General features: G+C 39.5%; 1 protein-coding gene across 1 annotated transcript in view; it reads left to right on the top strand.

The window, feature by feature from the left end:
* Positions 1-26854, top strand: part of GPR158 (G protein-coupled receptor 158) — a 186514-nt gene that overhangs the window by 146362 nt on the left and 13298 nt on the right. The window contains exon 7 of the mRNA XM_032700335.1: positions 15794-16032. Coding sequence (XP_032556226.1) covers positions 15794-16032 — 239 coding nt within the window. The remainder of the gene's footprint in view (positions 1-15793; positions 16033-26854) is intronic.

Below are 26854 nucleotides of genomic sequence, written 5' to 3' on the forward strand. Positions count from 1 at the left end.
AACTTGAGGTCAACTTGAGCAAAAAAACCGAACTCTTAACAAATAGCTAAGGTGTGCACCTCACTAACGTAGTGATGGTGCTTCCAGTCCTGATACCAGTGTGCTTTTTACTAATACAGCATTTCTGTGCCCTGTCCCATAACCTCTCTTGAAGATGAGAGTATTGCACAATTCCCTTACCATTTTTCCTAGTCCATGTCCTTCAGGTTTTCCCTGGTTGAGGCATCCAAATGTTTCTTTCATATTCATATTTGTATTTTAGCCTTTACAGGGGCTGGGTTGCATCTTTAACTAGTCTTCATTTCCCTTCTGGAGAACCAGAACTACGTATTTCCTTACTTCTTTGTCAGAGCACCAAGTGACTCTCTCTCCATTTAAGCTGTTGCCCTGTGGTAAGCTGCATAAATCATCATAAAACTATAGGTCATTTGAACTCTTATGAATGTGGTATATTCTGCCAGGATGTTCTTCAGTTGCCTATTCCTTGCCTCTCCAAGGAAAGATAAGGCTGAGTGAGCCCAGGAATGAGGCATGCTATTATCCTCTTAATTCATACATGTTTTTGTTGGTAAAAGCTATAAACTGAGTAGTTTCCAGTTATTTACTTATATGTATGCTTAACTTGCCAGCTTACAGGATGTTTACTCACTAATTAACTGCAAAACTATACTTAGTTTTCATTAGCTATGCATTTATTTTGAGCACTAGGCATTATTTTAGCTGCTGTTTTGCCTTGTGAGCCCTTCATCACCTTAAGCTTAATCATGATACTTTGTTGTTTCATTCATTACTTCTGTGGAGCCAGCAGCGTTGCTGGCATAGTCCTGTGCGGAGTGTAAGAGCAGGCAGACCTGTGTCACTCTTCAGCCTTTCTTCAAACACCAGGTGTAGCAATAGATATGGCATCATTTTCTTCAAACACTATGGCTGGTGTTTGAAGAACATAGATGTCTTGTCTAGCACCATCAGGTGCAGTGCTGTATTTATTGTAGATTCTTTCACATGCCTTTTTGTCCCCCAGGTGTTCTGATCCTAAGTTCTGTTTAGGTAATTTATTTGCTAGACAAATCCTAGTGGCTTTTTAAAGGGCTAATTCTGGGATCACGGTAATTCCCTTCTGAGTTTTTTTCGATCAGATGTCAGCCAGTTCTGCTGCTCAGTTTCTCCACCTCAAATGACAAGACCAATTCTTCACCGTAGATGTGTCACAAACTCTCTTGTTCCCACCTTCTTTTGGGTGTCTGTTTAAAATACCACTTTGATGAAGAAAGTCCTGCATTTTCAAATGTCAGTGCAACAGTTCCTTGGCTGGCTGTCACCGAACTATGCCTGCTGCCCACACTTCAGTGCTCCTGGTTGCACATACACAGCTTGCCTGGATTTAACTCCAGGCACCATGAAACACTTAAAGTGCTACTTGAGCTGAGAAAGATAGATTGACCACAGAGAACTGAGTTGTCTATGTTTTTGTTTTCCTTCTGTAGTGTTCAGAAACCATGCAGAGGCAAAGTTTGCTTTATCCAGTGGCAGAATCCAGTGTTGCAGGACAGGAGGCACATAGCAACCAGATGCAGTAACTCTCTGCCAGACCTTCCTAAAGACACAGTTCCCCTCAGCTGGCAAGGACCTTCTTGTACAGAGTGGCATAGCAGCCAGAGTGTGCTGTGTCTGTTAAATCCACAGCTCAGCCAGAGTGCACAGGCCTTCTGAAATAAACAAACAAAAACCCCAACCCAAAGCCCTTGAGACTTCAGCTGTGAGGCAGAAAAAATGTAGACTTTATAAATCAAGTCGGTGAACTTCATAGTTGTTTTCTTCACCCTTTTAGCATAGTGACTGTACTAAAGCCACTGACAAAGATCAGCCTGCAAACCCAAACAATATTATTTATCCCAAATCCCAGAAGGGTTTCCTGGGTGGGCTTCTCAGTTTCTGAAATAAACACAAGATTGTGGAGAACAACAAAATTGAGTATCCTGAAAGATAACGGAAATCAAAATTAGTGAGGTCAGCTTTGTAGCTATGCTCTCAGAATGCAGTGAGCATTGAAGCCTGGCTGTTTCTTAGCTTGCAGCCTGGAAGTAGTCCTAGCAGGCTCAGATGTATGAAGAGCTGGCAGCATGCCCTGCCCTGGACAGCCTCAGGTCTGTCACCATGCTTCTGCATTAGCATGAAAAATCAGAGTCATCCATGTAATTTGCAAGACTTGTCAGATATATAATACAGAAACCAAATGACATATCAAGACTATTTTCAATGAAAACAAACCATGTTTTCTGTTCCTTTTTGTCTCCATGCTCAGTTAGACTGGGTTAATTTGTTTTATTTTCATCTTTGTGTTACATAAAACACCACATTTAAGCTGTTTGTTATGTTCAAGAGTCCAAATCTGTTTCTTGTGTGATTAGCTCTTGTTTCATGGATGTCACCAAGTCTGAATTTGAGTCAAAGTCTGACTGTTAATTAAAAAGGAGTCTTATTAATTCCCCCTTTTTTCCCTGTTTACTTCTTTGGGTTATTTGGTTGTGAAGCAAGGTCATTGCCACTGCATTTCTTAGCACTATTTGTTGTCTCTCTAATTGTAATATTTCTTTTTAAACAACTACTCTCTAAAAAAATTCACGGCTATCAACACTTCTAATGTGTATATGACCTCAAAGTGGAGATGGCACTCTTTGTCCTTAATTTATCTTTGCAGATTTTACAGAGCTTCAAGTTATTGCATTTTCCTCCCATTCTGTTCAGTCCATGTTGTTGGCAGTAGGGTCTCATTGCTCTGTGTGGGTAGATTGCCTGCATCGGCATCTTTTACATCTTTTACATCTTTTACATCTTTTACATTTGATTTCAGTCAGAATTTATGAGTGTTTTATCTATCTCATAGAAATCAACCTTTCCTCCTCTGTCCTGAAAATTGTGGCATTTAGATTAGCTCTCTTGTGTGCTTGCTTCGTGCTCCTTCAGAAGAGCAGAATAATTTTTATTATCATTAAATAGACACATTATTCTTGTTTTTCTTGACAACTAAACCTTTGACTGTAATTTAAATTATAATTTTTTTCATTATTTTATGGTGAACGCAGAAAAAAACAGTTTGCAGTGTTCAGCTTGTCAGTTGGTGCTGTTTCTTCCTGTGTGTGTGAGAGGAAACTAGGAGATGAGAATTAGTGTTTCTTGTAGTTGACTTTTTTAACTTGAATATTTTATTGTAGAATGACAAACAAAGAGAATGTTTCATTTAGTTATTGAGGTTGTATGTTGCATTGATATATATAACCGTGCAGGGGATTATGAGTAATTGCACTGCCCTCTTCGTTAGAATGGGTAACAGTACTGTCTAGTAATAAATTTGGAAAATAAAAGTGAAAATGTATACTTTAGTGGGCCCCTGAGAGCAGAATTTGTGATACTTTGTAGAATATTTAGTCAAAGCTCTGAAGAAGTTCATAGAATAAGTTATACAAGAGAACTTCTACTGCTAACTATACTTTTAGTACTAATACACTTCTAAAGCATAATAAATTTTAAGATCTAAGGTCTGAATAAAAAGCTTGTTGCAGAAAGTATACTAAGAAAATATAGTTTCTTCCATCTGTACATCTGCACAAAGACTACAGAGCCACAGAAGGGTTGATGTTGGGAAGGACTTCTGGAGGTCATCTAGTCCAGCTCACCTGGACTGATATTCATTTTCTTACATGGTCATTGCTCTACTTGTTCTTCCAACAGGAGAGGTGTTTAACATACTGAAGTACCTAAAAAATTCTGTTTTGGTCTGCTTACCTTTACTATAGAATGTAATTTTTTCCTAAGTTTTTGGTGAAGGAAACATAAGTAACTTAGGCAGTCACAGGGAATTTGTGTGACTGTCAGCTTGGTTACCGGCTATTGTCTGTTTGTCCTCTGTACCATCTCTATTCAGAAGAGAAGACAGGAATTTGAAGTAATAAAGGTTTGGAACCTTTGTCATTGTTGCTTTTGAGAGTGGAGAATGTAAAATAAGATGACTAGTAAAGCAAAGGGAGGTCTGTGGTAGCACTGCAACCTTTAATAGCCATATCTGCACCCCTATATTGATAGATTGGAGGCATATTTTTATATGATGTTGTTCCTGCATCTTAAGTATCTCCTGAGAGCCTGGAAAGCCTGGAACTTGCAGTGAAAGACATGAAGCTTCTGTGGAAGGCTTTGCTATTTAACTTGCATGTTGGACTTTTTATTCTGCAGAGGGTCACTGCTCCTCGACGCCAGCAGCTGGCCTCTTGTTTTCTCCTCTGCTTGACATAGACTAATAAGTCAAAACCCAACTGTACAAGGTCCTCAATAACCTACTGTCATTAGGCAATTTTGTAATTTCTCCCTTCCAACCTTGGCTATTCTGTGAATTAATCAACCAGAGACATAATAACTCCCCAGATGCTTCATGAGCTGTAATACCCTTGCCAGCATTTTCATTCCATTCAGTTTAAACTACTCTGGGTGCACGTTTACAGAGAAATATTGTTAGTAATAACATAGAAATTTTATTCAAAAATGTTAGTATTATTTATGGTCTCAATTTCTATTGGTGTTGACACTGTTATATTTTGTGAGAGGTGGAGATGTTCCTGATTTTATCTGTTGTAAAAGTGACTTGAATGTTATCTTTTGCAGACAAGCTGAAGAATAAACTTTCCTTTCAAATACGCATGGGGGTCCTAGCCATGATACCTGCATGCATAACCACGAGATAAAGTTAATATTTATTCCACAAGTGGAAGGAGAACACAGTGCTGATAAAGAGCTTCTTCTTCTGTAGAGTTGATATAAAACACTGCTACCTGTCAATCACATTATAAAGTGGTTAACATTTGTTTTATTAAAATGGGCACAAAATCAGCAACAAATGTTATAACTAAATATTACAGTTATGTGTCTTTCTGCAGCTTTTTGTACCACATTTCATTAACCCCTGTCATCTTGGCATCATATAATAATGGTGTTGGTAACCCAGCACCTCTTCTGAGTTCTGCTGAAGTACAAAAGATCTGAGAGTAGGATTGTTCCAGTGGGTGTGATTATTACTCTGTCTCACACCTAAAGGGAGTAAAATAGTCAGACTTTCTGTTACATCTGTGCTGTTTGATTATCTCCCATGGCAGTGAATGCATCTAAGTGAGAGCAGAACACATCAGAGACTGGATCTTTCAATGTGTCCTCCTCCTGCATGTCCTCGTGGTTGAAAAGAAATGCATATGTAGATTGTCATTGTTTATCTAGATAGGATTATCAATGAAGTGAAAAGGTTGGGAGGATGATGTGTTAAAAAAGTGAACACTTATATGGCTTCATTTGGATATGTAAAGATGCACATACTTTTGGTCATTCGATATGGAAGCAACTTAACCGGTTCACAGTAACTTCCAGCACTGAAATACTCTGACAGAAGGAAAGTGAAAGGAAAAAAAAAGCACACTCCAAAAGATATAAGGGCATAAAAATGGTGTTTTGTTGCAGAGTTTAAAGATGGGAGAGGTTCCTGTTCCTCAATTGCTGATGTTTGCTTCCTGCATCTTTAATAATGGATTGCCACTTTAAAGTAGTGTGTAGGAATGTCATTTCACAGCGGAAAAGGAAACAAGCGCTTGCAAGTAAATTTGTGAGGAGATGCTTCAGTGCCAAAAGCTTTTGTGCATAGTGTTTTAGTGAGTGCATCACAGATACAGTTCTTTTCCTGGTCTGCTTCTTTTCCCTGGAGTTTTTTCAAGGCAATATGCTTAAACCAGCTTATTTGAAAAATACTTCTCTTGAATGTCCTTGAAAATGCAGTTAAAACACACAGTCAGTGACACCTTTGAGCTGTAGTCGCCTTCTCCTGCAGGAACCTCCTCCAAAAAGGCAATGAGAAAACTCAGAAAATCTGTTTGACTAGTCAAGATGACTTGGTTTTTTGGTGGAAAAAACTCAAGGCAACTAGATGCATCAGACCAGAAGTAGCAGTGTTTGTGCCTAATTCTTGATTAGTGTGCCATCCTCTTGCAGGGCAGGTCTTGATTTGATCCGGCTTGGTGAATTTTGAAGTTACATCAAATTTTCTACAGTATTCTCTGTTGCTTGTGAATTTTGTTTCAGATTCTTGGAGCTGCTCCAGATTTCTTACTGTTACCTGCTGCTCTCTCCCAGATCTGAGCTTGCTCAGCAGTCCATAGACAGACAGAGAAATAGCACTTCTGTCAGGGAAGTCTACTGACCCCATTGTTTCTTAAAGAATTGTATATTTAATATCTTATGATAGATATATAGATAAATGTAGATAATACCAGATGTCACTTGGAGTTTGAAGATCCACAAGAAAATCTCATCAGCATGAGAAACTGTATAAGGAAAACGTAATTTGACTCCTAAGGAGAAAAGAATTTTGCTGCTTTTCATCTCCTGCAAGTGAAGTATTCAGAAAAATCACTGGGTCACTGAAGCAGCTGTGATGACAAATCTAAACCCAAACTGTGTGCTTAGATCTTGTAAATCAACATATTTGTTCCTTTAGAGCAAGGTTGGGGAACCCCCTTGTTGCTGGGGCTATGGAGACCGTGAAAAACACCTGGTCTGTGTGTTAAGGGGGTCCCAGGCATGGCAGCCTGGGTGAAATAAAGAGCTACATCTGCCCTGCCCTGCAGGATCTCAGATGCTGCTCTAGAAAATTCAGTAACAGAATTGTATGATATTATTATAAAAGCATTTTTTAATAGTTTTTAACATTGTTAAAGCAGCTAACGAGACGAAAGAGATCACATAACACCACATTTCATTTTATGCTGCTTTAATGTAGAAACTTGCTATGTAATTAGGATTAAAATAAGTAAATGTATGAGATATTTTTATTGAAATATTTTTATCTTATTCAATCCACAGTGTAGCACACACAAACTAACGGTTACAGTATCATGTCAACCATAGGTGAAATACAAAGTGTAAAACAATGAAGCATCTATCTATGAACGTGAAGACATTTATCTGTGAAATTATGGTTATGTTGTTTTACTTCAACTGCTGACTACTGTTTCGTGCATTTCTCAAAAAGCAAAGTGGAGTGAGCTGTAAATATGCTATGGATATATAGTTCAGTCCTCACAATAAATGACTGCTTGCAGATTGAATTGTGATTCGTTCAAGTCCACTAAATTTTTTTTCCACTGTTTTTTGATCCAGAGAAAAGCCTTGGATTCTTTTTATACAGTACCTGAATGAATAAATTAATCTATTTATAAAAGTAGTGAAACGTAGTACAGCTGCAATTGATTGTTAAGTCTTTATTAAAGCTGTAACTTTTCACATCATGCACATGGACCAGAATATTTACTGTCTTCAGCTTTAGGAGTGAGGTATTTTGGTTTTCTGGACACATTAGAAATGCTGAAAAAGTACTGCCTTTTTTAAGTGGGGCTTATCATTCTCTGATTGTAAGTACTTACTTAAGGAGAAGAAGAAAGGAAAGAAAATCTTTCTGTATCAAGATAAGTAGCCACTCTCAAATTTACTTTGGTTTGGATTTGGGCTTTATCCATTTCAAGACTTTCCCTGTCTGTAGCGTGACAATTTTAAGAACAAAAGTACAAGCTTTGGCATAAGGTTTTGAGCAGTTACCGTATTACTGACACTAGAAAATGCCTCTGACAATTGTAAAGGTTGTTTCAACTCCACAGCTCTATGTGAAGCAAATTTTGGAATGAAAGCCTTGAAAATGTTCTTGATCTATTGTAGGAAAAGGTTACCAGGAGGCAGCTCTTGCATTTGTTTTCAGTATAAGCTTCCTGATAAATAATGACCTTGAAATCTTCTGTACTGCTTGTTCTGAAAGTCTTTGATAAGGGTAAAGAACTCAATGACTTTAGATTTATGAAAAGATAATAACCACCTGATGAATTTTAAGAAATAATTAACTTAGCCAGTCCTTATAAAGGCTGAAGGATTTATAATCATCCGTTCAAACTACTAGTGGTAGGAGTCTTAAGGATCTATGAATTAAGGTTCCTGTCACAAAATCACTACAAATTTGAATGAAGACTTCAACAAGATTGGTTTCTTATGGAGAAAATTGTCTGAGGAGCTGACCTCGTTTTTCACTGAGTGAAGGATGTAGTTATTTAAACATATCTACCAAGAGGAAGGTATTGAAATGGGCTATGTTAACCATTCAGTAGCAGACTTGAAAAGAGATGACTTTGTGCCTATCCCAAGGACCTGGGATTTTCAGAATTTTAGGAATCAGATTCTGTGATCATGAGCTCTTGATTTTGGTGCTACCGAAGCAACTGTGTGATGTAACCTTAAGCCCCAAGTAGCTGACAAACAGGAGACATGAAAGTGTTCAAGGCCAGGTAGGATGGGACTTGGAGCAATCTGTTCTAGTGGAAGATATCCCTTCCCATGGCAGTGGGGTGGAACTAGCTGATCTTTAAGGTCCCTTCCAACCCTAACTGTTCTGTGATATGTCACTGCTAGTTGTCTGGGGACAGATTGATGGGCTTTTTATTTAATGATTTATGGTGTGCCTTGTAAGAGCTCTGCCTCATCAGAGTTTGACAGGGAAGTTTCAGACGTTTAACTGGTGCTCTGTAGTTCTGCTAATCTCAGCAGGATTCGTGGGGGTATTAGAGTAGTAAGTGGTTTATTAGAAGAGATAATGAGCACAAAGCAGATGAGGATTTAATAAATAAGGAGACTTGGTCTGCATCACTGAAACCTAGTTACGTGACATGGCAAGTAAGTCCCCTTGTTGAGCCTTCTTACCTCTCAGCTCCCCAGTGCTTAGTAAATACAGCAGCACACACTCAGGATGGGCAAATCCCCTTGAGGAACAGCCTTTGCTGATGAGGCCTACCTGGATGATATGGTGATATAAACAAAAGCACTTTAAAAAGCAAGACACACACAGAGCTTCAGTGTCTCCTGTAATGGGAGCTGACAGGCAGCCGGAACAGATGCGAGCAGCAGGGCAGTGAGCTGGGGAGCAAGGGGGCACTGAGGGAAAGCAAACCTCAGCTGGTCTGTCAAAAGACTCCTGCTACAGTTCTTGGAACTGGCTGTAGGCAGAGGAAGCTTTTTGATCTATAATCCACCAGGAAATTGAGCTCTTCTCAGATGGGAATTTAGACTAGCAGGTGAAAGGAGAAAATAAAGCCTGTGTGTAGCATGAAAATTGTCAGAATCTAGGCTACATTTAAAGAAGTAACAATGTTGTTTGCTCATTCCAGGCTTACCTACAGGTTGGCAGACAAAAAGGTACTTCAAATCAATAAATTTCATCAAAGCAAATCATATTTTTAGTCTTTTTCCATGTTATTAAATATACATGAGACTGAGTCCAGTGCTGCTCACATGGGAGTGAGTGAGTGGTTCTGACTGCAGTGGGAAACCTATCGGTCTCCCGTTGCCTCCCAATACCCAGAGCCTTCCCTTGAACTGCATGTAATTTCCCTCCCACCTTCCTTAGTCTGCTCAAACTCTTGGAAATTATGTTAGCATAGTTTGTCTTCTGTACATTTATCCAGAAGGGGAACTTTCATTTAAGCACTGTAGAATTACCTTTAACATTAAAACTAATCTAGGAAACTTGTGTATGGAGTAGCTTAGCATTAAGTCATTACCCCTGTATCTTTGCCTACTAGCGATAGATTTTACCAGGCACTGAGGTAAAATACATCTTCACAGCTTGTTTTTCTACCCATACATCTGATAAATTTGTATTACATTAGTTCTTCACAGCAGAAAAACACTTTAAACCATTAGGGAATATGTCAAGGAAACTGTACTTTCAAAATCACATTTTTGAAAGTAAATATAATTTTTTACAGAAAACAGACAGCACTGTTTCATCATTCCATAAACAAGAATGTCTGATCAGTAATTTTTAATGTATCATGAAGATATCCTCAGATATTAATGCCATTTATTAACCACAGACTGCCAGGTGAGGATTTGAAGCCAGACATGTTTCCAGTACAGAGGAAAAAAATCCTACAGCGCAGTCTTCCTCCCCATGTTTCCAGTACTGTTGGTACCTAGGGTTTACCTTGTAACTATTGAGCAAGCTTGTGATAACATTAGTGGTCTCACTGTGCAGACCAGCCTTCACAGGATCACAAAGTGGGTCAGATTGGAAGGGACCACAGAGGGTCATCTATTCCAACATCCTTGTCAAGCAGCGACATCCTAGAGCCCATTGCACAGGATTGTGTCCAGGTGGTTTTTGAATATCTCCAGTGACGGAGACTCCACAACCTCTCTGGGCAATCTGTTCCGGTGCATGGTCACTGACACAGTAAAGAAGTCCTTCCTCATATTCAGGTGGAATTTCTGTGCATCAGTTTCTCTATGTTGCCTCTTGTGATATTGCTTGGCATCACCAAAAAGAACCTGGGTCCATCTTCTTGGCACCCCCCTTTCAGATACTTATAACATTGAAATGGTCCCCTCTCAGTCTTCTCAAGGCTGAACAGGCCCAGTTCCCTCAGTCTTTCCTTGTAAGAGATGCTGCAGTCCCTTAATTGTCTTTGTCACCCTCTGCTGGACTGACTCCAGGAGCTCCATGTCACTCTTGTACCGAGGAGCCCAGAACTGGACAGCACTCCAGATGTGGCCTCGCTAGGGCTGAGTAGAGGGGCAGGATCACATTCCTTGACCTGCTTGCAGTGCTTTTCCTGAGGTAGCCTAGGATACCATTGGCCTTCCTGGCCACAAGGGCACACTTGTGCTCTGTTACCCATTACAAAATCCAGTGCATTTGGAAGGGTCAGTTGATTCTTCTGAGCATTTGTTGCCTTTCATGGCAATGTTCTTGACTGTGTATTTGCTGTTACAAAATTCTTTTCTGAAATGAAAAATGTGGAAGATTTCCCATTATCTACACAGTGATTTATTGCATGCATGGTGTGAAGGAATTGAGATATTTTGATGGCTATTAGTAATATGGGGCCAAGTTTGCTGGCTATACACAAGATGGGGACTCTCTGAAGTATTCATACACCCAAATAATTGCCAGAACTTCTTTTTCTAGTTGTTGTACCTTTTCACTGGACAGGACATGAATATGATGCAGGTCTTTCCATGCCATTGTTGTGGTGTCTCTCAGTCCAGGTTTGCTCATGTTCAGTGTGGTCAGAATCAGTAAAGTAAAAGATCATCCCAATTTCAGTGAGCATTTTCTTCAGAGGTGCACTTCTTGTCTGTTCTGTGCTGAGGTCTTGAGAAATCAGTTAGGAAGTAAACAATGACTAATTTGGACACTTTCAGCTGGAAAGTTGTTTAGAAAGCTGTTCATTTCTCTCTCAGTTGGGTTTTATCCTTTCCAGGGAGAACCAGTAACTGATGGTGTGAGTCCATCTAAATATGATTTCTGAGGTCTTGGGCCTTAAGTGTTAATACTCTTTGTTCAGTCATCTTTTCTGATGTGGAAATAAAACTTGCACTCAGTATTTGTGTATGTGTGTGTAACTGTGTGTCAAGTGTGAAGTGTAGGCTCTCTTTGATATTGACATGGTGCCATACATGTGCCACCAGTACCTTTTCACTTTTAGTAGAATCACATCAGTCTACAAATTCAAAGTAACTAGTGGCATATTCACTGTTACTCCAGAAAAAGCAGGTAAGACATAATCCCTGCACTGCAGGAGGGCAATATACTTCCTAAGAGCTTGGCCTGTTATCTTTCTGCTGTAGCTTTCGTATCACAATAAAAATCATCAATCTGGAACTGAACAGTTTGACAGAATGACTCAGTAGAGCCACAAAATGACAGATGCTAGAAATAAAAAATAAACAAACTGTGCTGGGTCATTGCTGTCAAAGCAGGATCCTTCACCTGTTGTTGCTAATGCTTATGCAGTCAGCAGTAGTTTGGGGCCATCTTTTCTGTTCACAGGACAGATTATTGATATGACTTGAAAATTTAATATGATTTTATTTATTTTCAAAGATTACACTTTGCATCTCAGGATGTAACTACAGTGGCAGTCACCTGCTTTGCTTGCTTTTTCCAGGCTGGTGATCCCAGCCAGTCCTGTGAACCAGCAGGCTTTGTCCCTCTGCTTCAGACCCACTTACAGCATCACTTCTCTTCCCAGCTGTTGGGCTTCCCTTGGCTCTCAGTGTTTGCAACCAAGCCCTCTCCTTATCCATTTATGTGAAGCCAGGCACCCCAAAGAAAACCCTCAGACTGCATAGCTTAATTCTTCCCGGACCTGACAGTGCAGCCAGAAGAGTTGGGAGTTACTTGCAGGGGTCTCCAGGCAGTTCATTCAACCTGAACTGTGCCTTCTGTTTACTCTGTAAAAAGGATGGCTATTGCATATCAGCTTTAATGCTGCCTGTATGTCAAAGCTTTGCTTGAAGGCAGCTGGGTCTTCCAACAAAGCAGGTAGAGCACATTGCAGTGTTCTGTCTGATCTGCCTGTAAACGGAGCTGATGACATGTCACTGAAAATGATTGTTTGGTTATCCAACGACAGCACAGAAAAGTGGAATGCATATGCTGAATGGTTTTAGGTGGGAGAAGAACTAGAAGATACCAAGGAAGATGGTGAAGTTTCCTCTTTTGCCTTAGATCAGAGACCATATGGCTCAAACAGCACCCTAGGCTTCCACCAGGGCACTGACTGGTGCTTGGTGCTGCCAGGCATTTTGGGGGTAGGTAGGACAGGAGGAGAAGTCTTTCCATTTTACATTGACTTACTTGATACTCGTAATTAAACATTAATTTGCTCAGGAACTTGAATCCAAGGCTATATCTATATTCATAAATTAAGTAGCATCAGAGAACATTCCTAGGCACTGGAGCCCCATCCTCTGTCCTGCTGAATTGTAATGCTGAGGGTAATAGTATGGATGCTGGCTGTTCTGTGAAGGTTGGCACCAGGACCTATTTGATTTCCTAGTATAGATGCAGCTTCCCTTCTTGCCTTCCTGTGAGAATTCTCCCTCATTTGTTCCACAGCTAGTTCGACCCAATACATAGATATAGAACTGAGTGGAAAAGGGGGTCTGAGCATTTGCTACCCAGAAGTCAGGGCAGGATTTGAATTGAGAACTCCCCTGTTTTCTCATAGAGGGTACCAGTCATCGAACACTACATGCTTGGTGAGGCAGTTTGGTCTCATATTGCAGTGATTCAACTTTTTTATAGTGAACTTTGACTGTATGAGTCACAGGTACAGGAAGGATAATCATCCTCCAGCCTGGTGAGAGTGCTTGCTCTTGGGAGGGAAACTCCTGGGCAGTTGTCTCTGCTTGGATCCATGTTCAATAATACATAGGAGATGAGAGCAGACAAAGCATGTAAGTCAGTGTTGAGGTGGTGAGCAATGCAACTTTAGATTCACGTTGTGGCAGGAAGACGAGGGAATTGCAACTTTGGAGCTCATGTTCTGGTTGAACACTTCTATGCCACAGCCTCTGAAAAGGAGATTTTCAACACCAGAAATCTAACCCAACTGTCCTTACATCTTTCCAGAAAAAGAATGTTTGAAAAGCGAAGTGTAAAGGTTGGGTTACGTGTAGGGCTATATGACTAAGGTAGAGATGGTCATGGTGGGGGGATGCTTATTTTTGTGAAAAAGAGGAGAAAAAAAAGAAACGTGATTTGATCCAAATTGGAGGGAGATTGACTGCTGTATTGCAAAATGATATTTGTTTCACTGTGCTTAGATCAATAATGTAACAGCAGCCCACCCTTCTCCCTTAGAAAGCTGTCTCACAGGCAGCAGTGAGCTGTCTCACATGAGCTAGTACTGGAAGAAATCTAATGGGTCCTGCCTTGTTATGTCCAGAAAAAGCTCACATGTTGACTTTCAGTAGAATCATCAAGAATTGACTTTGGAGAGCCAAAATACAGAACGTTTCTAATAGTTCTCAGCTGTTTTGTATGATTTCTGCAATTATTACCTTCATAAAAATGTACAATGAGATTTTTCTCAAATGATAGACTAAAGCTGTGAAATTTTCCAGTTCGCTACAAAAAGAATAGATTTTCCTCCTCTTCAGAGAAGCAAACTGTTGACCAGCATTCACAATAGCGAGTAGGAAAGCCTTTGCTATCTGGTTTTTACTGTTTAGAAAACAAGGGTTTACCAGTGCTGTGGCTGAGCAATGTGTAGGGAAGTGGCCTGTCTTGCCTCTGTGGAGTTTTCTGTCTCTCCTCCCTGAAGTCTTTGGGAAGCTGCTTCCAACATAAGGCACTTAGCACTTAAAGGCAGAGCAGAACTCTATCAAACATGGAAAGATCAAAAATTGTGACTCCCTGTGGAGTGACTGTTGGGAGGGAAACAGCTGAATAATGTTGAACATATTCAGATCTCTGACTTCACCTAATGCACACTGTGAAGACTGTGTTTGTAGTCAAATGCTGATTCATTTTTATGGATATGGAAAAGCTTTTGTGCTTCTGCCTTTAAAGGCACTGCTCTATTAGTTGTTTTTCAAGGGAGTGGCAACGCTGGTTGTTTCTGCCTTCTCTTAGACAAATATAAGCATAAATGTTAATCTGAAGTATGATTTTTTTTTTTTTACTGTTGAAAAGGCAGGCCTGGCTGTGGAATGGCTTGGGAGGTGGCTTGATGCTTGGTACACTGCAAAAACATCAGAGCTGACAACAGCATTTAAAAACTCAACTTTCTGAAAAAAAAATGAAGATCCCTAAACCTCAGTGATGATTTGTCCCTTCATGAATATTAAGAGTATTCACTGGACATGCTCATGCTTAGGAATCAGGACAAAATCACTGAAACAGCTTACCTCTTCTCTTTGAAAAACTCCTCACCCCAGTCTCTGAAACAGTCTTTAAACTTCAGCCCATCTGCTTCTAAAGGTCTGGGTACATGAAAAGTTCCAAGATAGCCTTTCCACACTGCTCATCATTGGTAGCTTAGCAGGGCCAAGGCTGGAGCACTGCAATGCTCCCAGACAGATCCCGTGCTGCAGGAGGCACAAGGAGATATTCTGTGCCACATGAAGAATCAAACTGCTCCCTCTTCCCAGGGTGATTTCCTCAAGTTTTGATTGTTCTCATGCTCCCAGGAGGACCTTTTTCTGCATTAGCAGGTGATGATGGATAGAAAATGCAGGTGATATTTCCTTGAATAATTCTTGGTGGGAGTAAACTTATCCTAATAGTAAGTGCCAATACTTTTAAAGTGTTACATTGTATACGTGCCTGACCTGTGGTGTGGCTTTTCTTATGATGTTTCTGTCCTAGCTTGAAAAACATGTTGTTGCCTCTGAACAAATCAGAAACCACTTAATTAGCCAAGAGCCTTCCACAGTTATTTCTATGATGAGTAGGTTATTGTCTCAGCAGCATTTAACTCAGTGGGAAAAATATCCAAGTGTTAATTTGTTCTCTGGAAATAGCATGACTGGGGATGAGCAGGCAGACAACATCAAAACAGAATGAAATCTAACATACATGGTTGCTGTTTTATGGAAATAACCTTTCCTTTTGCAAAGACAGAAGTCTTCCACTGCGAGCTGGAAGGTACAAAACAGCTTGACAACACAGCATGTGAATGCATGTCTTTAACATAAGCATAGCTAATATTTTCTATTATTGCTGTGTAGCACTCTCTGGGCAGCAATCAGTTCCATTTAAATACAATTAATATGAGGGTAATAGTGTTTCAAATTTCACTCTTGCACATAGTGTCAGGGGAAAGAATGTTGGGGGTTTTTTTTGTAATAATTTGATAGTAAAATAAAAGGAAAATCTAATTCCTGTGACACTTGCTAGCGCTCTTCTTAATTCTGCACTGTCTGAATTTTTCAGGGTTTTGAAGGTATTCCTGTCCCGAACGGCTCAGCGTATTCCATATATGACAGGTGGGCGAGTGATGAGGATGCTGGCTGTTATTCTTCTGGTAGTCGTTTGGTTTCTTGTTGGCTGGACTTCTGCAATAACCCAAAATTTGGAGAGAAACATTCCACTCATTGGCCAGGGGCAGACATCTGACCACCTGATCTTCAACATGTGCCTCATAGACCGCTGGGATTACATGATGGCTGTTGGTATGTTAATTTTCTAGTTTATCTTTAATTTCTAAAACAAAGCTTGGTTGCCTTTTAATTTTTCTTCTTTTAGAATTTCTTAAAGTTTTGTCAGATCGCCTAATATTATGTGAAAAGCTTCTATGGAAGTAAAATATCAGCATATAAGTTTTTTAAATGGACTGAGAAGTAAAACAATTAAAATATACTGAACTTCTATACCTTTCAAAGGTTTGTAACTTGGATTGTAGTAACAAAGTGATGGGTGCTCAAGACATTTCATCTTTGAAGGCAGAAGGTATCTAGTTCTCCTACTACTGAAGCTCTTCAAAAGCTTTTCTGATATTGCAGTCAGAAACTGTGGCTAGATTAGAGAAGGCTTTTTGTTTTTACACCACAGAACTGGGCAGATCTCTTGTGTGATGAGGAAAAGAACTTCCAAGAACACTCCTTCATAGACTTACAAAAATTAGCGTAAAAGTAAAGGAAATAGGAAATGCACATCAGATATGCCAAGTTAATGTATTTGTTGGACGTGTTCTCAGTGCATGGAGTAGGCAGGAGCTAAAAAATTACACTCCACAGAACTTATAGAAAGGAGAAAAAATATTTGGTTTTGTTTCCTTAACCCTATAACAACCAGGGGGTTCTCCATGCCAGGGTTCAGTTAAACAGTGTAATGTGCTTTCTCCCAGTGGCCACACAGCTTCAGTGCTTCCACCTAGAGCTATTTTTTTCAAGTACAGCCCAGGCTTGGAATGCACTGTTTCAAATACATCAGTGTTCTGAAATCTAAGAAAGATTCTTACCTTACTGCTCTTTTCCTGATTCCCCCATGGACATCCCACTGACAGAGCTCTGCTGCTGAGGATTAGGGAGAGGTAATGGTGGCTCCTCCACATCAGAGTGCAGATGAGATGGCCAGAGGTGATCTGCAGGTATAAGTAGTGTTTTCTCTGAGTGGTGTGCAGAAAGCCAGTGTATGGCAATACACAGAGCAAAACCACTGCCAGCCTCATCAAGGTGTGTCCATGGCTCTAAGGTACCCCCGTGCTCTGCTTTTCTCTCCTTTGTGGAAAATCTCAGAGGCAGTGAGGCACATGGGTACCCCATCTGTGAATATGCTCACTGGTAAACCACACAGAGAGGAGTAGAAGGGGTATGTTTTGAAATGCATCTTGATCTGGGCCCTTTTGCAGTAATGGAATAGTACTCTTGCCAGAGATGTTTTAAAATTAATAACAAAAGAGAATTAAATGTGAAACGTTTGATAATGTCATTTGCACTAACCTATTTTGGATCAAAATTTTACTGCATTTGACAGTGTAGTTTCATTAAAATTTTGATAGTGATGGTTTTTGCGTAATGACAAACAAATGTTTTTAGTCTCTGTATTTTATAGTTGTGGTAGTGCAGTGATTAATAATTCAGATCGTAATACCTAAATATGATCAATAGTCCCTTTTTGGTAAGAAATTGCATAAGTTACTGTCTGCATAGTTTTGGAAAAAAAGAAGGATAATTTTTTTAGATATATTTACATTTAAAAGGATTTTAAATGTTTTTCAAAATATACTCAAGGGTAGTAGAGGCAAAGTGAGCTCTCAAGCCTGAATAAATTGGGCAGAATTTCTTATGTTCTGTCATTTTGTCTTCTTACCCAAATTACCTCATATGCAGAATTATGCTTGTGCAAGTCTTCAGTAAACTATGCAGTCACATTAGCAGTACCAGGAGATGTACACCTACAAGACTGTACTAACGTGTGTGTCGATATATATTTATATATGTGTGTGTGTGCACGTGCACTTCAGGATTTTTATTGTTAATAGCAGTGTGAAAAGCTTACAGTCAATAGGAACTACTTCTGAATTTAGATGCTTCATCTCAGAGATGTGTCAGAAGAAATGCCCATAATGCCAAACTTCTTTTATTCCTATAATTGACTGGGAGCAGCCTTGCAAAATATACTATGTGATAAATTAATTGATAGATTATGCTATTTGATTTCAAATGCTAAAATAAAGCTGGTGGATGGCAATTTTAAAGACTTGTTATTTCATTTAATATAGTTAGGCACAGTATTTTATATAAAACTAGTGAGTGTTTTGGGATATATTCTGTTACTTGTAGTCCTTGCTGGAATACCTCCCTATTTCACTTGGCTGTCAACACTTCTTTGAAATGCAGAGAGGGAATTTTCAAGGTCGCAGATTAGTGAAGTGAGAATTAACAAGGCTCTGTTAGAAAGTCATAATGAGATGAATCCTTTATGCTACTACAGATTAGTGGAGTTGGGATTTATGAAGCATTTTCTATACTAATCATGCTACTTAGACTCTGTCTCTGGAGACTTTTATTGCAGTGAACATTTTATATTTACATTTTCATTAAGTTTAAGAGGATGCTCTCTGTGAGAGAAGTAGGGACCTAGACATAAAGGTTGTCACCATTTCTAGCATTGCCTCTGTACTCTGTGATATGCTGATGAGAAAAATTAGCATTCAGTAAATCTTATTTTATCTACATAACATAATGTGGGTTTGTGTGTGTTTTCCTTGGGGTTGGATACTTGTGGGTAACTTATGTGTTTCTTGCCTGGATTCTTTTTATTTCCTTTGTGTTTGTTTCTGCACCACTTTCAAGGTTGGGGCATCTGTCTCATTGACAAGCCATGGCATGGGTGACAGTCTGAGACTGTAGAGAAAGACCTGGGGGCTTGAAAACACTCACCCACAAAGCTTTTTTCCTATAGCCTGAATGTATTCTATACCTGTCACAGTCAGATTCCAAGTTGGAAAAAAACTCCAAGTGATAAACATCTGATAAACCTAAGGGCTTGCAGTGTCACAAATCGAACTATTATTCTTTATCTTGAGGAGAAAGCATTCTGAAAGCAAAACAGATATAGGCACAGGATTTAAAAGAACTTCCCAGAAACTGAAAAAAAAAGACAATAATAAGTTTAATGAACAAAGCCCCAGGCAGGAGAGAAAGGCAGGCAGAAAGATAAACATGGCTGCACAAGGACAAATAAAAAGCAGAGGTGAAATCTTGGTGGATGGATGTTCCTGACTTCATCAGGGCCAGAGTTTCACCCAGCACAGATAGGATAGTTTTTAAAAATCCCCCATGCATTCTCTGTGCATTTTTTAGTGTTTTATTTAGATACGAATGACATGTTTTAACTAAGCACAGGGAGGTGTTTTTCCCCAGAACCTCTTTGATTCTTGGCTGACAGGAGCAGTGCTACTCCTGTGTGGCTGGCCTGAGCTGCTGCCATGCCCACGCATCTGTAGGTCATGCTTTGGGTCTTGGGCATCAGGAGGATTTCAAACACAAAGCTTTCTCATGATTACTGCATGCTCTCAGCCAGGAAAAGGAACAAAGTGAGTGTTTCGGACTGTTCCTGAAAGAACTCCCTCCCACTGTTCATTTGCTGATATTTAACAAATACAATATTTGCAGAGAGGGCAAGAGGTACCAGGACAGGCTCTGACAGATTGTGCATTAAGACTGCTTGTACAGTTTGGAGCTGGGGCATTGTAATACATCTTTATGAGGCCCTTTATTAAATATTCTACAGCCCCTCTGCTGCATTCAGTGAATGAATGATTATTATTTCTTTTTGTTATCCCTATTTGATGTGGCCCTATGCCATATTCAGAGTATATGGTTCAGAGCATGCAATGAATAAAGAACTGTTCATTTCCAAATGGGCATTTTAAAGCATGTTCTCCTTAGTACTGATGCACAAAGATTAAAGCCAGAATTGTCAACAGTAGCTGTCCATTTTAAGTTTCTGTCTTGAGACATCGAGGGACTGGTTTTTCAGAGTACTGTTTATAGCCTGTGTGGAAAGCACAACCAGGAGACACCTGTTAGAATTCAGCACTGGTGTGGATGACTATGTGCTTCATCTCTCACATTAGTTGCTCAGAAAATGTATCATGTAAAAATAGTGATCACTTGTGAAAAGCTTACTCTAAGTGATAAGGCCAGAGATGTATAAAATGTTTGGAGCAGAAATAGGAGAAGAATACTGTTTTACAAAGTACCTTCAGCTCTGTCTCTTTTCTGCTTATAAGCCACTTCTGCTACCACGTACACCTCTTCCACAGTCTGCATCACCAACACTGTGTGCGGTTTATGTCACTCATCTCTAGGATATGGTAAATCTGGAAGAGTATGAGGAAGAGCACCAAAGATGGTGAGTGGTGCTGGAATCCCCAGACTGAGCAGTTTGCATTGCATTACCCCCTGCAGTAATGTTGGTTTTCCTTGTTATATGGTAGATGAATTTCCAGACCCTTTATTTAGTCACAATTTCTACAAAGTATTTTTGCTCAGGAAACCATGTTTGGGTTGCCTTAGCTGCATGTTTATATATTGGTAAGTGCCATATTTCGCTGCTTTTGCAAGCCACTTGTGGGAGGAGATGGCTTTGGGAGAGGCTGGAAGATGCTCTGACTTCCTTTGCACCACCCTTATTGGAATCCACTACTTGTACTACTCCAAGTCTTTCCAGTGCTTCAAGTAGTTTGGACACCACTGGCATTTACTTGCATTCCCTTTAAGATGTGAGATAAAAGGCCCCACACTCAGCCAGTTTTCAGCTGCTAGTGGTAGATTTTTCTGATCCTGTTCTTCCTCTTTCATCCACACCTAAGTGAAGAGGATGATGGGGCACATGGAGACCGGAAGAGTGGCTAGCTGACTTTAATAACAACAGTGAGCTATGGAAGGAATAAGGCAGGACAGCACATCTGTGTAGAAGAATTTAAAAAGTGCTTTAGTATAAGGGCTAAGAGAAATGAGGTGAGTTCCTAGGGATTTTAAACCTGAGCAGTGGCATATGTTTAGTGCAGTGAGACTCCTAGGCATGTTGCTCACACTCAAGTCAGTGGATATTTTTCCATTGCTAGCAAAAGCCATCTCTAGGGCACCCTCCAGCCATGGGACCCACAGACTGTGGGTTAGCATGTCCCTTGCATTGCTTTAAGTGTGCCTACAAGGCAGTTTTGTGGCTGTGTAGGGGACAGAGTATGCTGTGCCCCCCACCAGCCCAAGGACCCCTGCTCTTCTTTCTCAGCCTTGCACAGCCACAGCCCACAGAAGTTCCGGTAGGGAAAAAAGTCTGAAATTGGCACCATTACTTCTTTCTCCACACATAGGTCTTTTTATTGCTGTGTGTAGCTAATTAAAATGATGCTGAGATATGGTGAGAGAGATAGATAAACCTTTGGTGATTTATAATTTGCTAGGAATGACTTGACACTAAAGACTTACACATGTAATCACAGTTCATTGAAATATATGAAAATCCTTTCAGTTGAAGAAAAAAGCTTCTCCTATGACACGGTGCAACTCTCCAGGTGGGAGATTGGACGCAGCGAAGTAGGAAGATATTGCGTTGGCTGGCAACGCGGGAGCAATCAAGGACACGATTTTTTCCCAGTTTTAAAATGGCTCCAGCTGGCACCCTGAGTGAATGAACGAATGGAGGAGCTGTGCTTCCAGATCCATAGCTCACTTCATTTCAATAAACGGGATTTAAAATGTAGTGAAATGTGGTAGAGAAATAGATGAGTTGTTGTAGCTGTGTTATGGATATAAGTAGAGTGGTAATCAGTAATTTGTTTCCAAAATCTGAGCTAAAAATGGTATAACTGTTGGAACAGTACTGTTTTACCAACAGTGCAGAGTTCAGAATACCAACTTAACTTAGTCAAGTCACATCTTTAATGGGCTTTCCTTTATTGGTTTAAGGAAAAGAGGCAGAGCAGGTCACCATCTCTGAGGATCAGTGTCCTGTTCTTAGCCTGTGATGGTGCTTTTTAAACAAATAAGTGTGGTCACACATAAAACTTCATACAGAGTCATGAAAATGGGCTTTAATCCTTCAGGGGTGTTTTCTTTTTGCAAGTGTCTTTTGGACAGCAGAGTGCAAACGAGCATGGGAATGGGTGTCCTGGCTCCGGGGAGTTCCTTTCAGGATCTCTAGCCCACAGCCATCTCCACTGAGAGGCTGGCATGAAGAAGCACAACAGAAGGGCATTTCTGCCAGGGTAGGAGGACTGAGAAGCAACCAGGATGGACAGTCTGAAATAACTTGCTTTGCTTTCCTGACCATGGCAGGAAGAAAACACGCAGTTTAGGATTTAAGCTTTTCACAAATATGGATAAATTTATTTCCACTGTCACCTTACGATGACAGTGACATTATCCCCATTTTACACAGGCAAAGCTGAGGCACAGTAAGATTAGGGTTATATGGTCCATTTAATCTGGGTGTCCATTTTGCAATGCCTTTGGCTCAGTTACAGAGCTTAGTCAAATCTATATATAACCTTACGTATGGTCTCACTGGCTACAAATACAGCCCTGCATGCTTAGTTCTGCTGGAAATTGCAGCAAAAATGCCTCGTTTGGTACCCAAATAGCAAGAAAAATTTGCTCTGTGATCACCTCTGCAAAGTTTGGATTCAATGGGGACCTTGAGTGGGGGTTTTTTTCATATGCATAAAAGTTTGAGGCACAGGCAAAGTTAGAATTCAGCTGTGCATGTGCACTAGACTGGTTTTTCCCACCCTGCAGTCTTTCCTCTCATTCACTAGACATCTAGTTGTTATTTGCAACAAATTACAGAGATTTCTTCATTAGCGACTTCGATCACTGCTCTCAGTTTGTCATATCTTACTCTGTAGTTCTGTGCTCTCAGATGAAGTACAGACATCTGCAGAGCAGGCAATGGAAGTAGCTATGGTTTAATGTGGGGATTTCCTTCTGCTGGGGGCTGGAGAGGTGGGCACAGGTCAGGCTGCACACACTGTGCCATGCAAGGCATGACACAGCTTGGCTGATGAACACTGAAAGAAAATGTCACAGACTCTGGACACAGCTTCACCTTGTACTGGTTTTAAATATGAAAGAATAATTTGCAATACAGACAACTGTATGTTTAGCAAAACCTAGTAAATATATTAACCCAGATTTTCTGAGAAAGTTTGAGTCAATAATAACAACCCTGAAGCTGTCCTTTTCTAACAACAGATACATATCACAAACTGTGAACATATATAATTGTCCTTCAGTATCAGAAGATGCACAATATGAGCAATGGCCTAAACAAATGTCAAGTGAGCAGACATGGCACACTCTTCATTGTAACAGGCCAGTGGCATCAGACATGAATCTGGCCCAGTATATTGGATGATCAAGCTAAGTATTCCAAATTGCTTCGTTTTCTAAAAACATGATCAGCATCACAAAGACAAGGAAGACTTATGCTTTATAAGCACCAGAGAATATATTAAGCAGGTTGATTAGATAATGCAAAGATCAGATAAGAGGTTCTGTGGATAAGAAGTAGGTAGTGACTAGGAAGAGAGATATTTAAAGATTAATTCATTTATGCACATGACATATTGAGGTCACTTTACATTTTCATCTCCTACCTTCCATTCACATCTACATCCACTTATGCCTTTAAAGGAATTATGCCTTTTCTTAACCTCTTATCTCTCAGAGATTTTCTCCTGACATCCGAATGCCTGGTTTGGACAGTCAAAGAGTAGCTACTGCAGGTTTTTTCAGAGCTCTTTTATGCTTTGTTGTTTTGACTCCACATTTTCTGTCCAGAGAGCTGTTGACAACTCTCTCTCCTAGGAATTTCCGTAATTTTTCGGGAGAGGAAAAGAAGGTTTTCTTGCTTTTGTGCTTAATATGTAAAACGCGGTAATTTTTAAGCCTTGTGATAAATCTTACTTATAGGAACGAGATCATGTGTTTTGAGCTTTGAGTTTGGTCTTGACAGGTATGCAGTATGCTAAGATATTCCTTCAGATTTTTGTTACAAATTGCACTAATAGTCTGTAGCTAATTATAGGTACTTGATTTCTCCCCTCAAGCACAGCTTTTACATTATACATTTAAGCTGTTTAATTAGTGGTTTAGATAATAAATTGGTCTTCTATCAGTTTGTTTTGTTTTGTCATTGCTAATGAAATTATTGTAATGTTGGGCTTAGCAAGTAAAGGAACTCTGTTATTTTACCTTGTGTTTTAAGAGCTATTCCCTATTTGTGTTGCATACTAGATGTCACACTAATTATTATCTGCAGACAAGAGTGCCATCTCTGCTCTGTATGTAAAGCTTTTCTAAAAGCATTATGCACTGAATGGTGCAAGCTACTGTTATACTTCAGTATGTTAATGCTTTGAAATTGCTCCTTGTTGTCTTAGGAATTCCTTGTAACTATGATTGTGAAACTGAAAACTGTGAAATTTTCAGAATTAATCAGATCTGGAGATCAAATGCTACCTGCCTTCCTACTCAGCCCAGCTAAATGAAATGTTTGGGTTGTATGTGGTTTTTTCAATGGAAGTGTGGCTTTTTCATTTTCATTTGCTCTGTATACAAAAAAGATAATTCTTGTAAATCTTCCAACTTAGAGTAGGGTTTTTTTCTTATAAAAATAAGCAAGATTCGACCCACACTCTTTAATTAAGTAAGAATACCTTCAGCATATGAAGGTTTATATGGGAATTTTTATACCTTTAAAAGCCAAACCTTTTCAAGCCCTCAGCCTCTGTTAGCACTTGTAACTGAACTTTTCAATCAGTAAGAGACGAGCTCTTCTCACTTCAGCTGAGAAAGAAGAACGAACGACGGGTAGTTTTGCGGAGTATGCCTGTTATTTTGTAATTAGCTTGTCTGTTCAGTTTTGCTGCTCATTTTGGGGAGCAGGGGGAGTTTGGATGAAAGGCAAAACGTTAAGAAATAGGTTTTCTGGCATGTTCAGGGGGTTCCTGCCGAGCCGTATTAGCCGAGTTTCCATAGAAGATAGGACAGTAAGACAGAGTGATTTGGCTTTAGCAGCCTAATTCTAACCATTTTCTGCTTTTCAATTTCTTCTAAATTATTACAGAGCAATTAAAGTAATAAATTACAGTGCTTTGAAGAGCACTACATTTCAGTGCCATGATTCTGCATATGCAAGGCAAATACTTAAAGGAAAAAAAACCAAACTGCTAACATTTGTAAAAGAGCCTTTAGTATTATTTCATTGAAGCAAAATTTGTATTCCACTTGGCCAGGAAAGACTTTAGGAACAAGAACTCTTGATAGGTCATTCTGCATAGGAGGTTTTAGGAAACCAGAGTAACAGACTTCTTTGGTAGCATAGCTAATTTTTTAGGAATGAAATGGAAGTAGCAGCCAGTTTGCCCAGGCAGTGAGTGTATGGGGGATGTGGGAAAAACATACCTGCATATATACTTTTGTTGAGCTCAAAACCAGGCTAGGACACATAGTCTCAGAAGATTCATACCATGCTTTTTTCATTTTGGCACTCAAGTAAGGTCCCAAGTTAAACTATTACTTAGTCAAAAGATCAAAAGGTTTATTATTGTTGGGATTTTGGTGAGGAAGAACATAAAACCAGCAGTATGCATGGATTGTGCCTCTTCACATGTTTGGGTTTATGTAATTAGTAGGGCTGCCGGGTGTCTGAAGGATATGTTCTAGTAAAAGCAACAATCTCGGAGCGAGGCCGTCTATTTTTCATTAAGAAACATGCCAAGTGTTGTTCAGAGTTCAAACTGAACTCTTATCACAGCATGGTGATATCTATGTAACTGAATTAATTTTATCCAGACTTGTCTCTTAGTGATTTTAGATGAAATTAATAGCAAAATTAGAAATTTCAAAATTATATAACAATATAATATAGGTAATTTACAGCAGCTGTGTACTACTGAAAGTGGAGGAACCAGAGGACGTTTTCTCATGAGATATCCAGTACTGATGTTTTATTTCAGTTTGTTGATAATGGTGGGGTTCACAAGCTTTTGTGTGCTTATCTAAATCAGACCAGTAATTATTTGCTGACCACTACCATAGAGTGATGTCACTGATCACTGGTTTTAGTAAGAGTATAATAACATTTTTTGTCAAAAGTAAGTATGAAAAAGAAATAATTTTCTATTATATTACATTTGATTGTAGCTTTTACTGCTAAAATTCAACAAGGCAAAAGCAGTGTATGAGTAACAACAGGATCACACTCAGTTTCTGAAGCTGGCCTGGAGTAATGCTGGCCTAACATGGAACTGCACGTTGCTGGATGACACTCAAACACTTTCAGCCTTTGTCAGCCAGGCTGGAAGGCAAGAGGGAAAGGCACCAGCTCTATTCATAACCACATGGCAGACCTGTGTTGGTTTTTTTTTTTTTCTGGGAGTTTTTTCAAGATGGGTAGGAAATCACCTCATTTGTATCAAAATCAAAATGATGTCACATCAGACTGTCCAGTGGAAACTGAAGTCAGCATACTGCTGGGTGCAGATGAGTTAGCTCTAACCAGATAATTTAAGATGATCTTGACCCTTTACTCCTTCTTCTTTCTTCCCTTACTCATTTTACTCCTAACAGAAACACGTCATTTGTTGTAATTGCATTAGACCCTCAGAAGTGACTCATCATATAATGGGTACCAGCAGAATTAATTACCATGAACAAAGGCATTTTTTAAACCCAAGTATATTGTTATATCTGAGTTATAAACCTTTGAAATGAAAGTGTTGTCTTAACAAGCACAGTCTAGTAATAGCACCAGTATCTGCCTCTATAACAAGAACCAGATCTGCAATTAAAAATACTTGCTATTTGAAGTGATGTCAAACTTCTGTAGTACCAAATATAAAAGCAAGCAAGACATTATTAGACATTGTCTTAAAGTTTGTCAATTGAAAAACTGAAACACCATAAATGTAAAGGTTCCTGATCTGGAAAAAAGTGTGTAAAATTAAAACCAAATGTATGATGTACAGTAACAGTATCT

The sequence above is a fragment of the Chiroxiphia lanceolata genome, chromosome 1 (genome assembly GCF_009829145.1).
Source record: "Chiroxiphia lanceolata isolate bChiLan1 chromosome 1, bChiLan1.pri, whole genome shotgun sequence".
In the NCBI taxonomy this organism is placed as follows: Eukaryota; Metazoa; Chordata; class Aves; order Passeriformes; family Pipridae; genus Chiroxiphia; species Chiroxiphia lanceolata.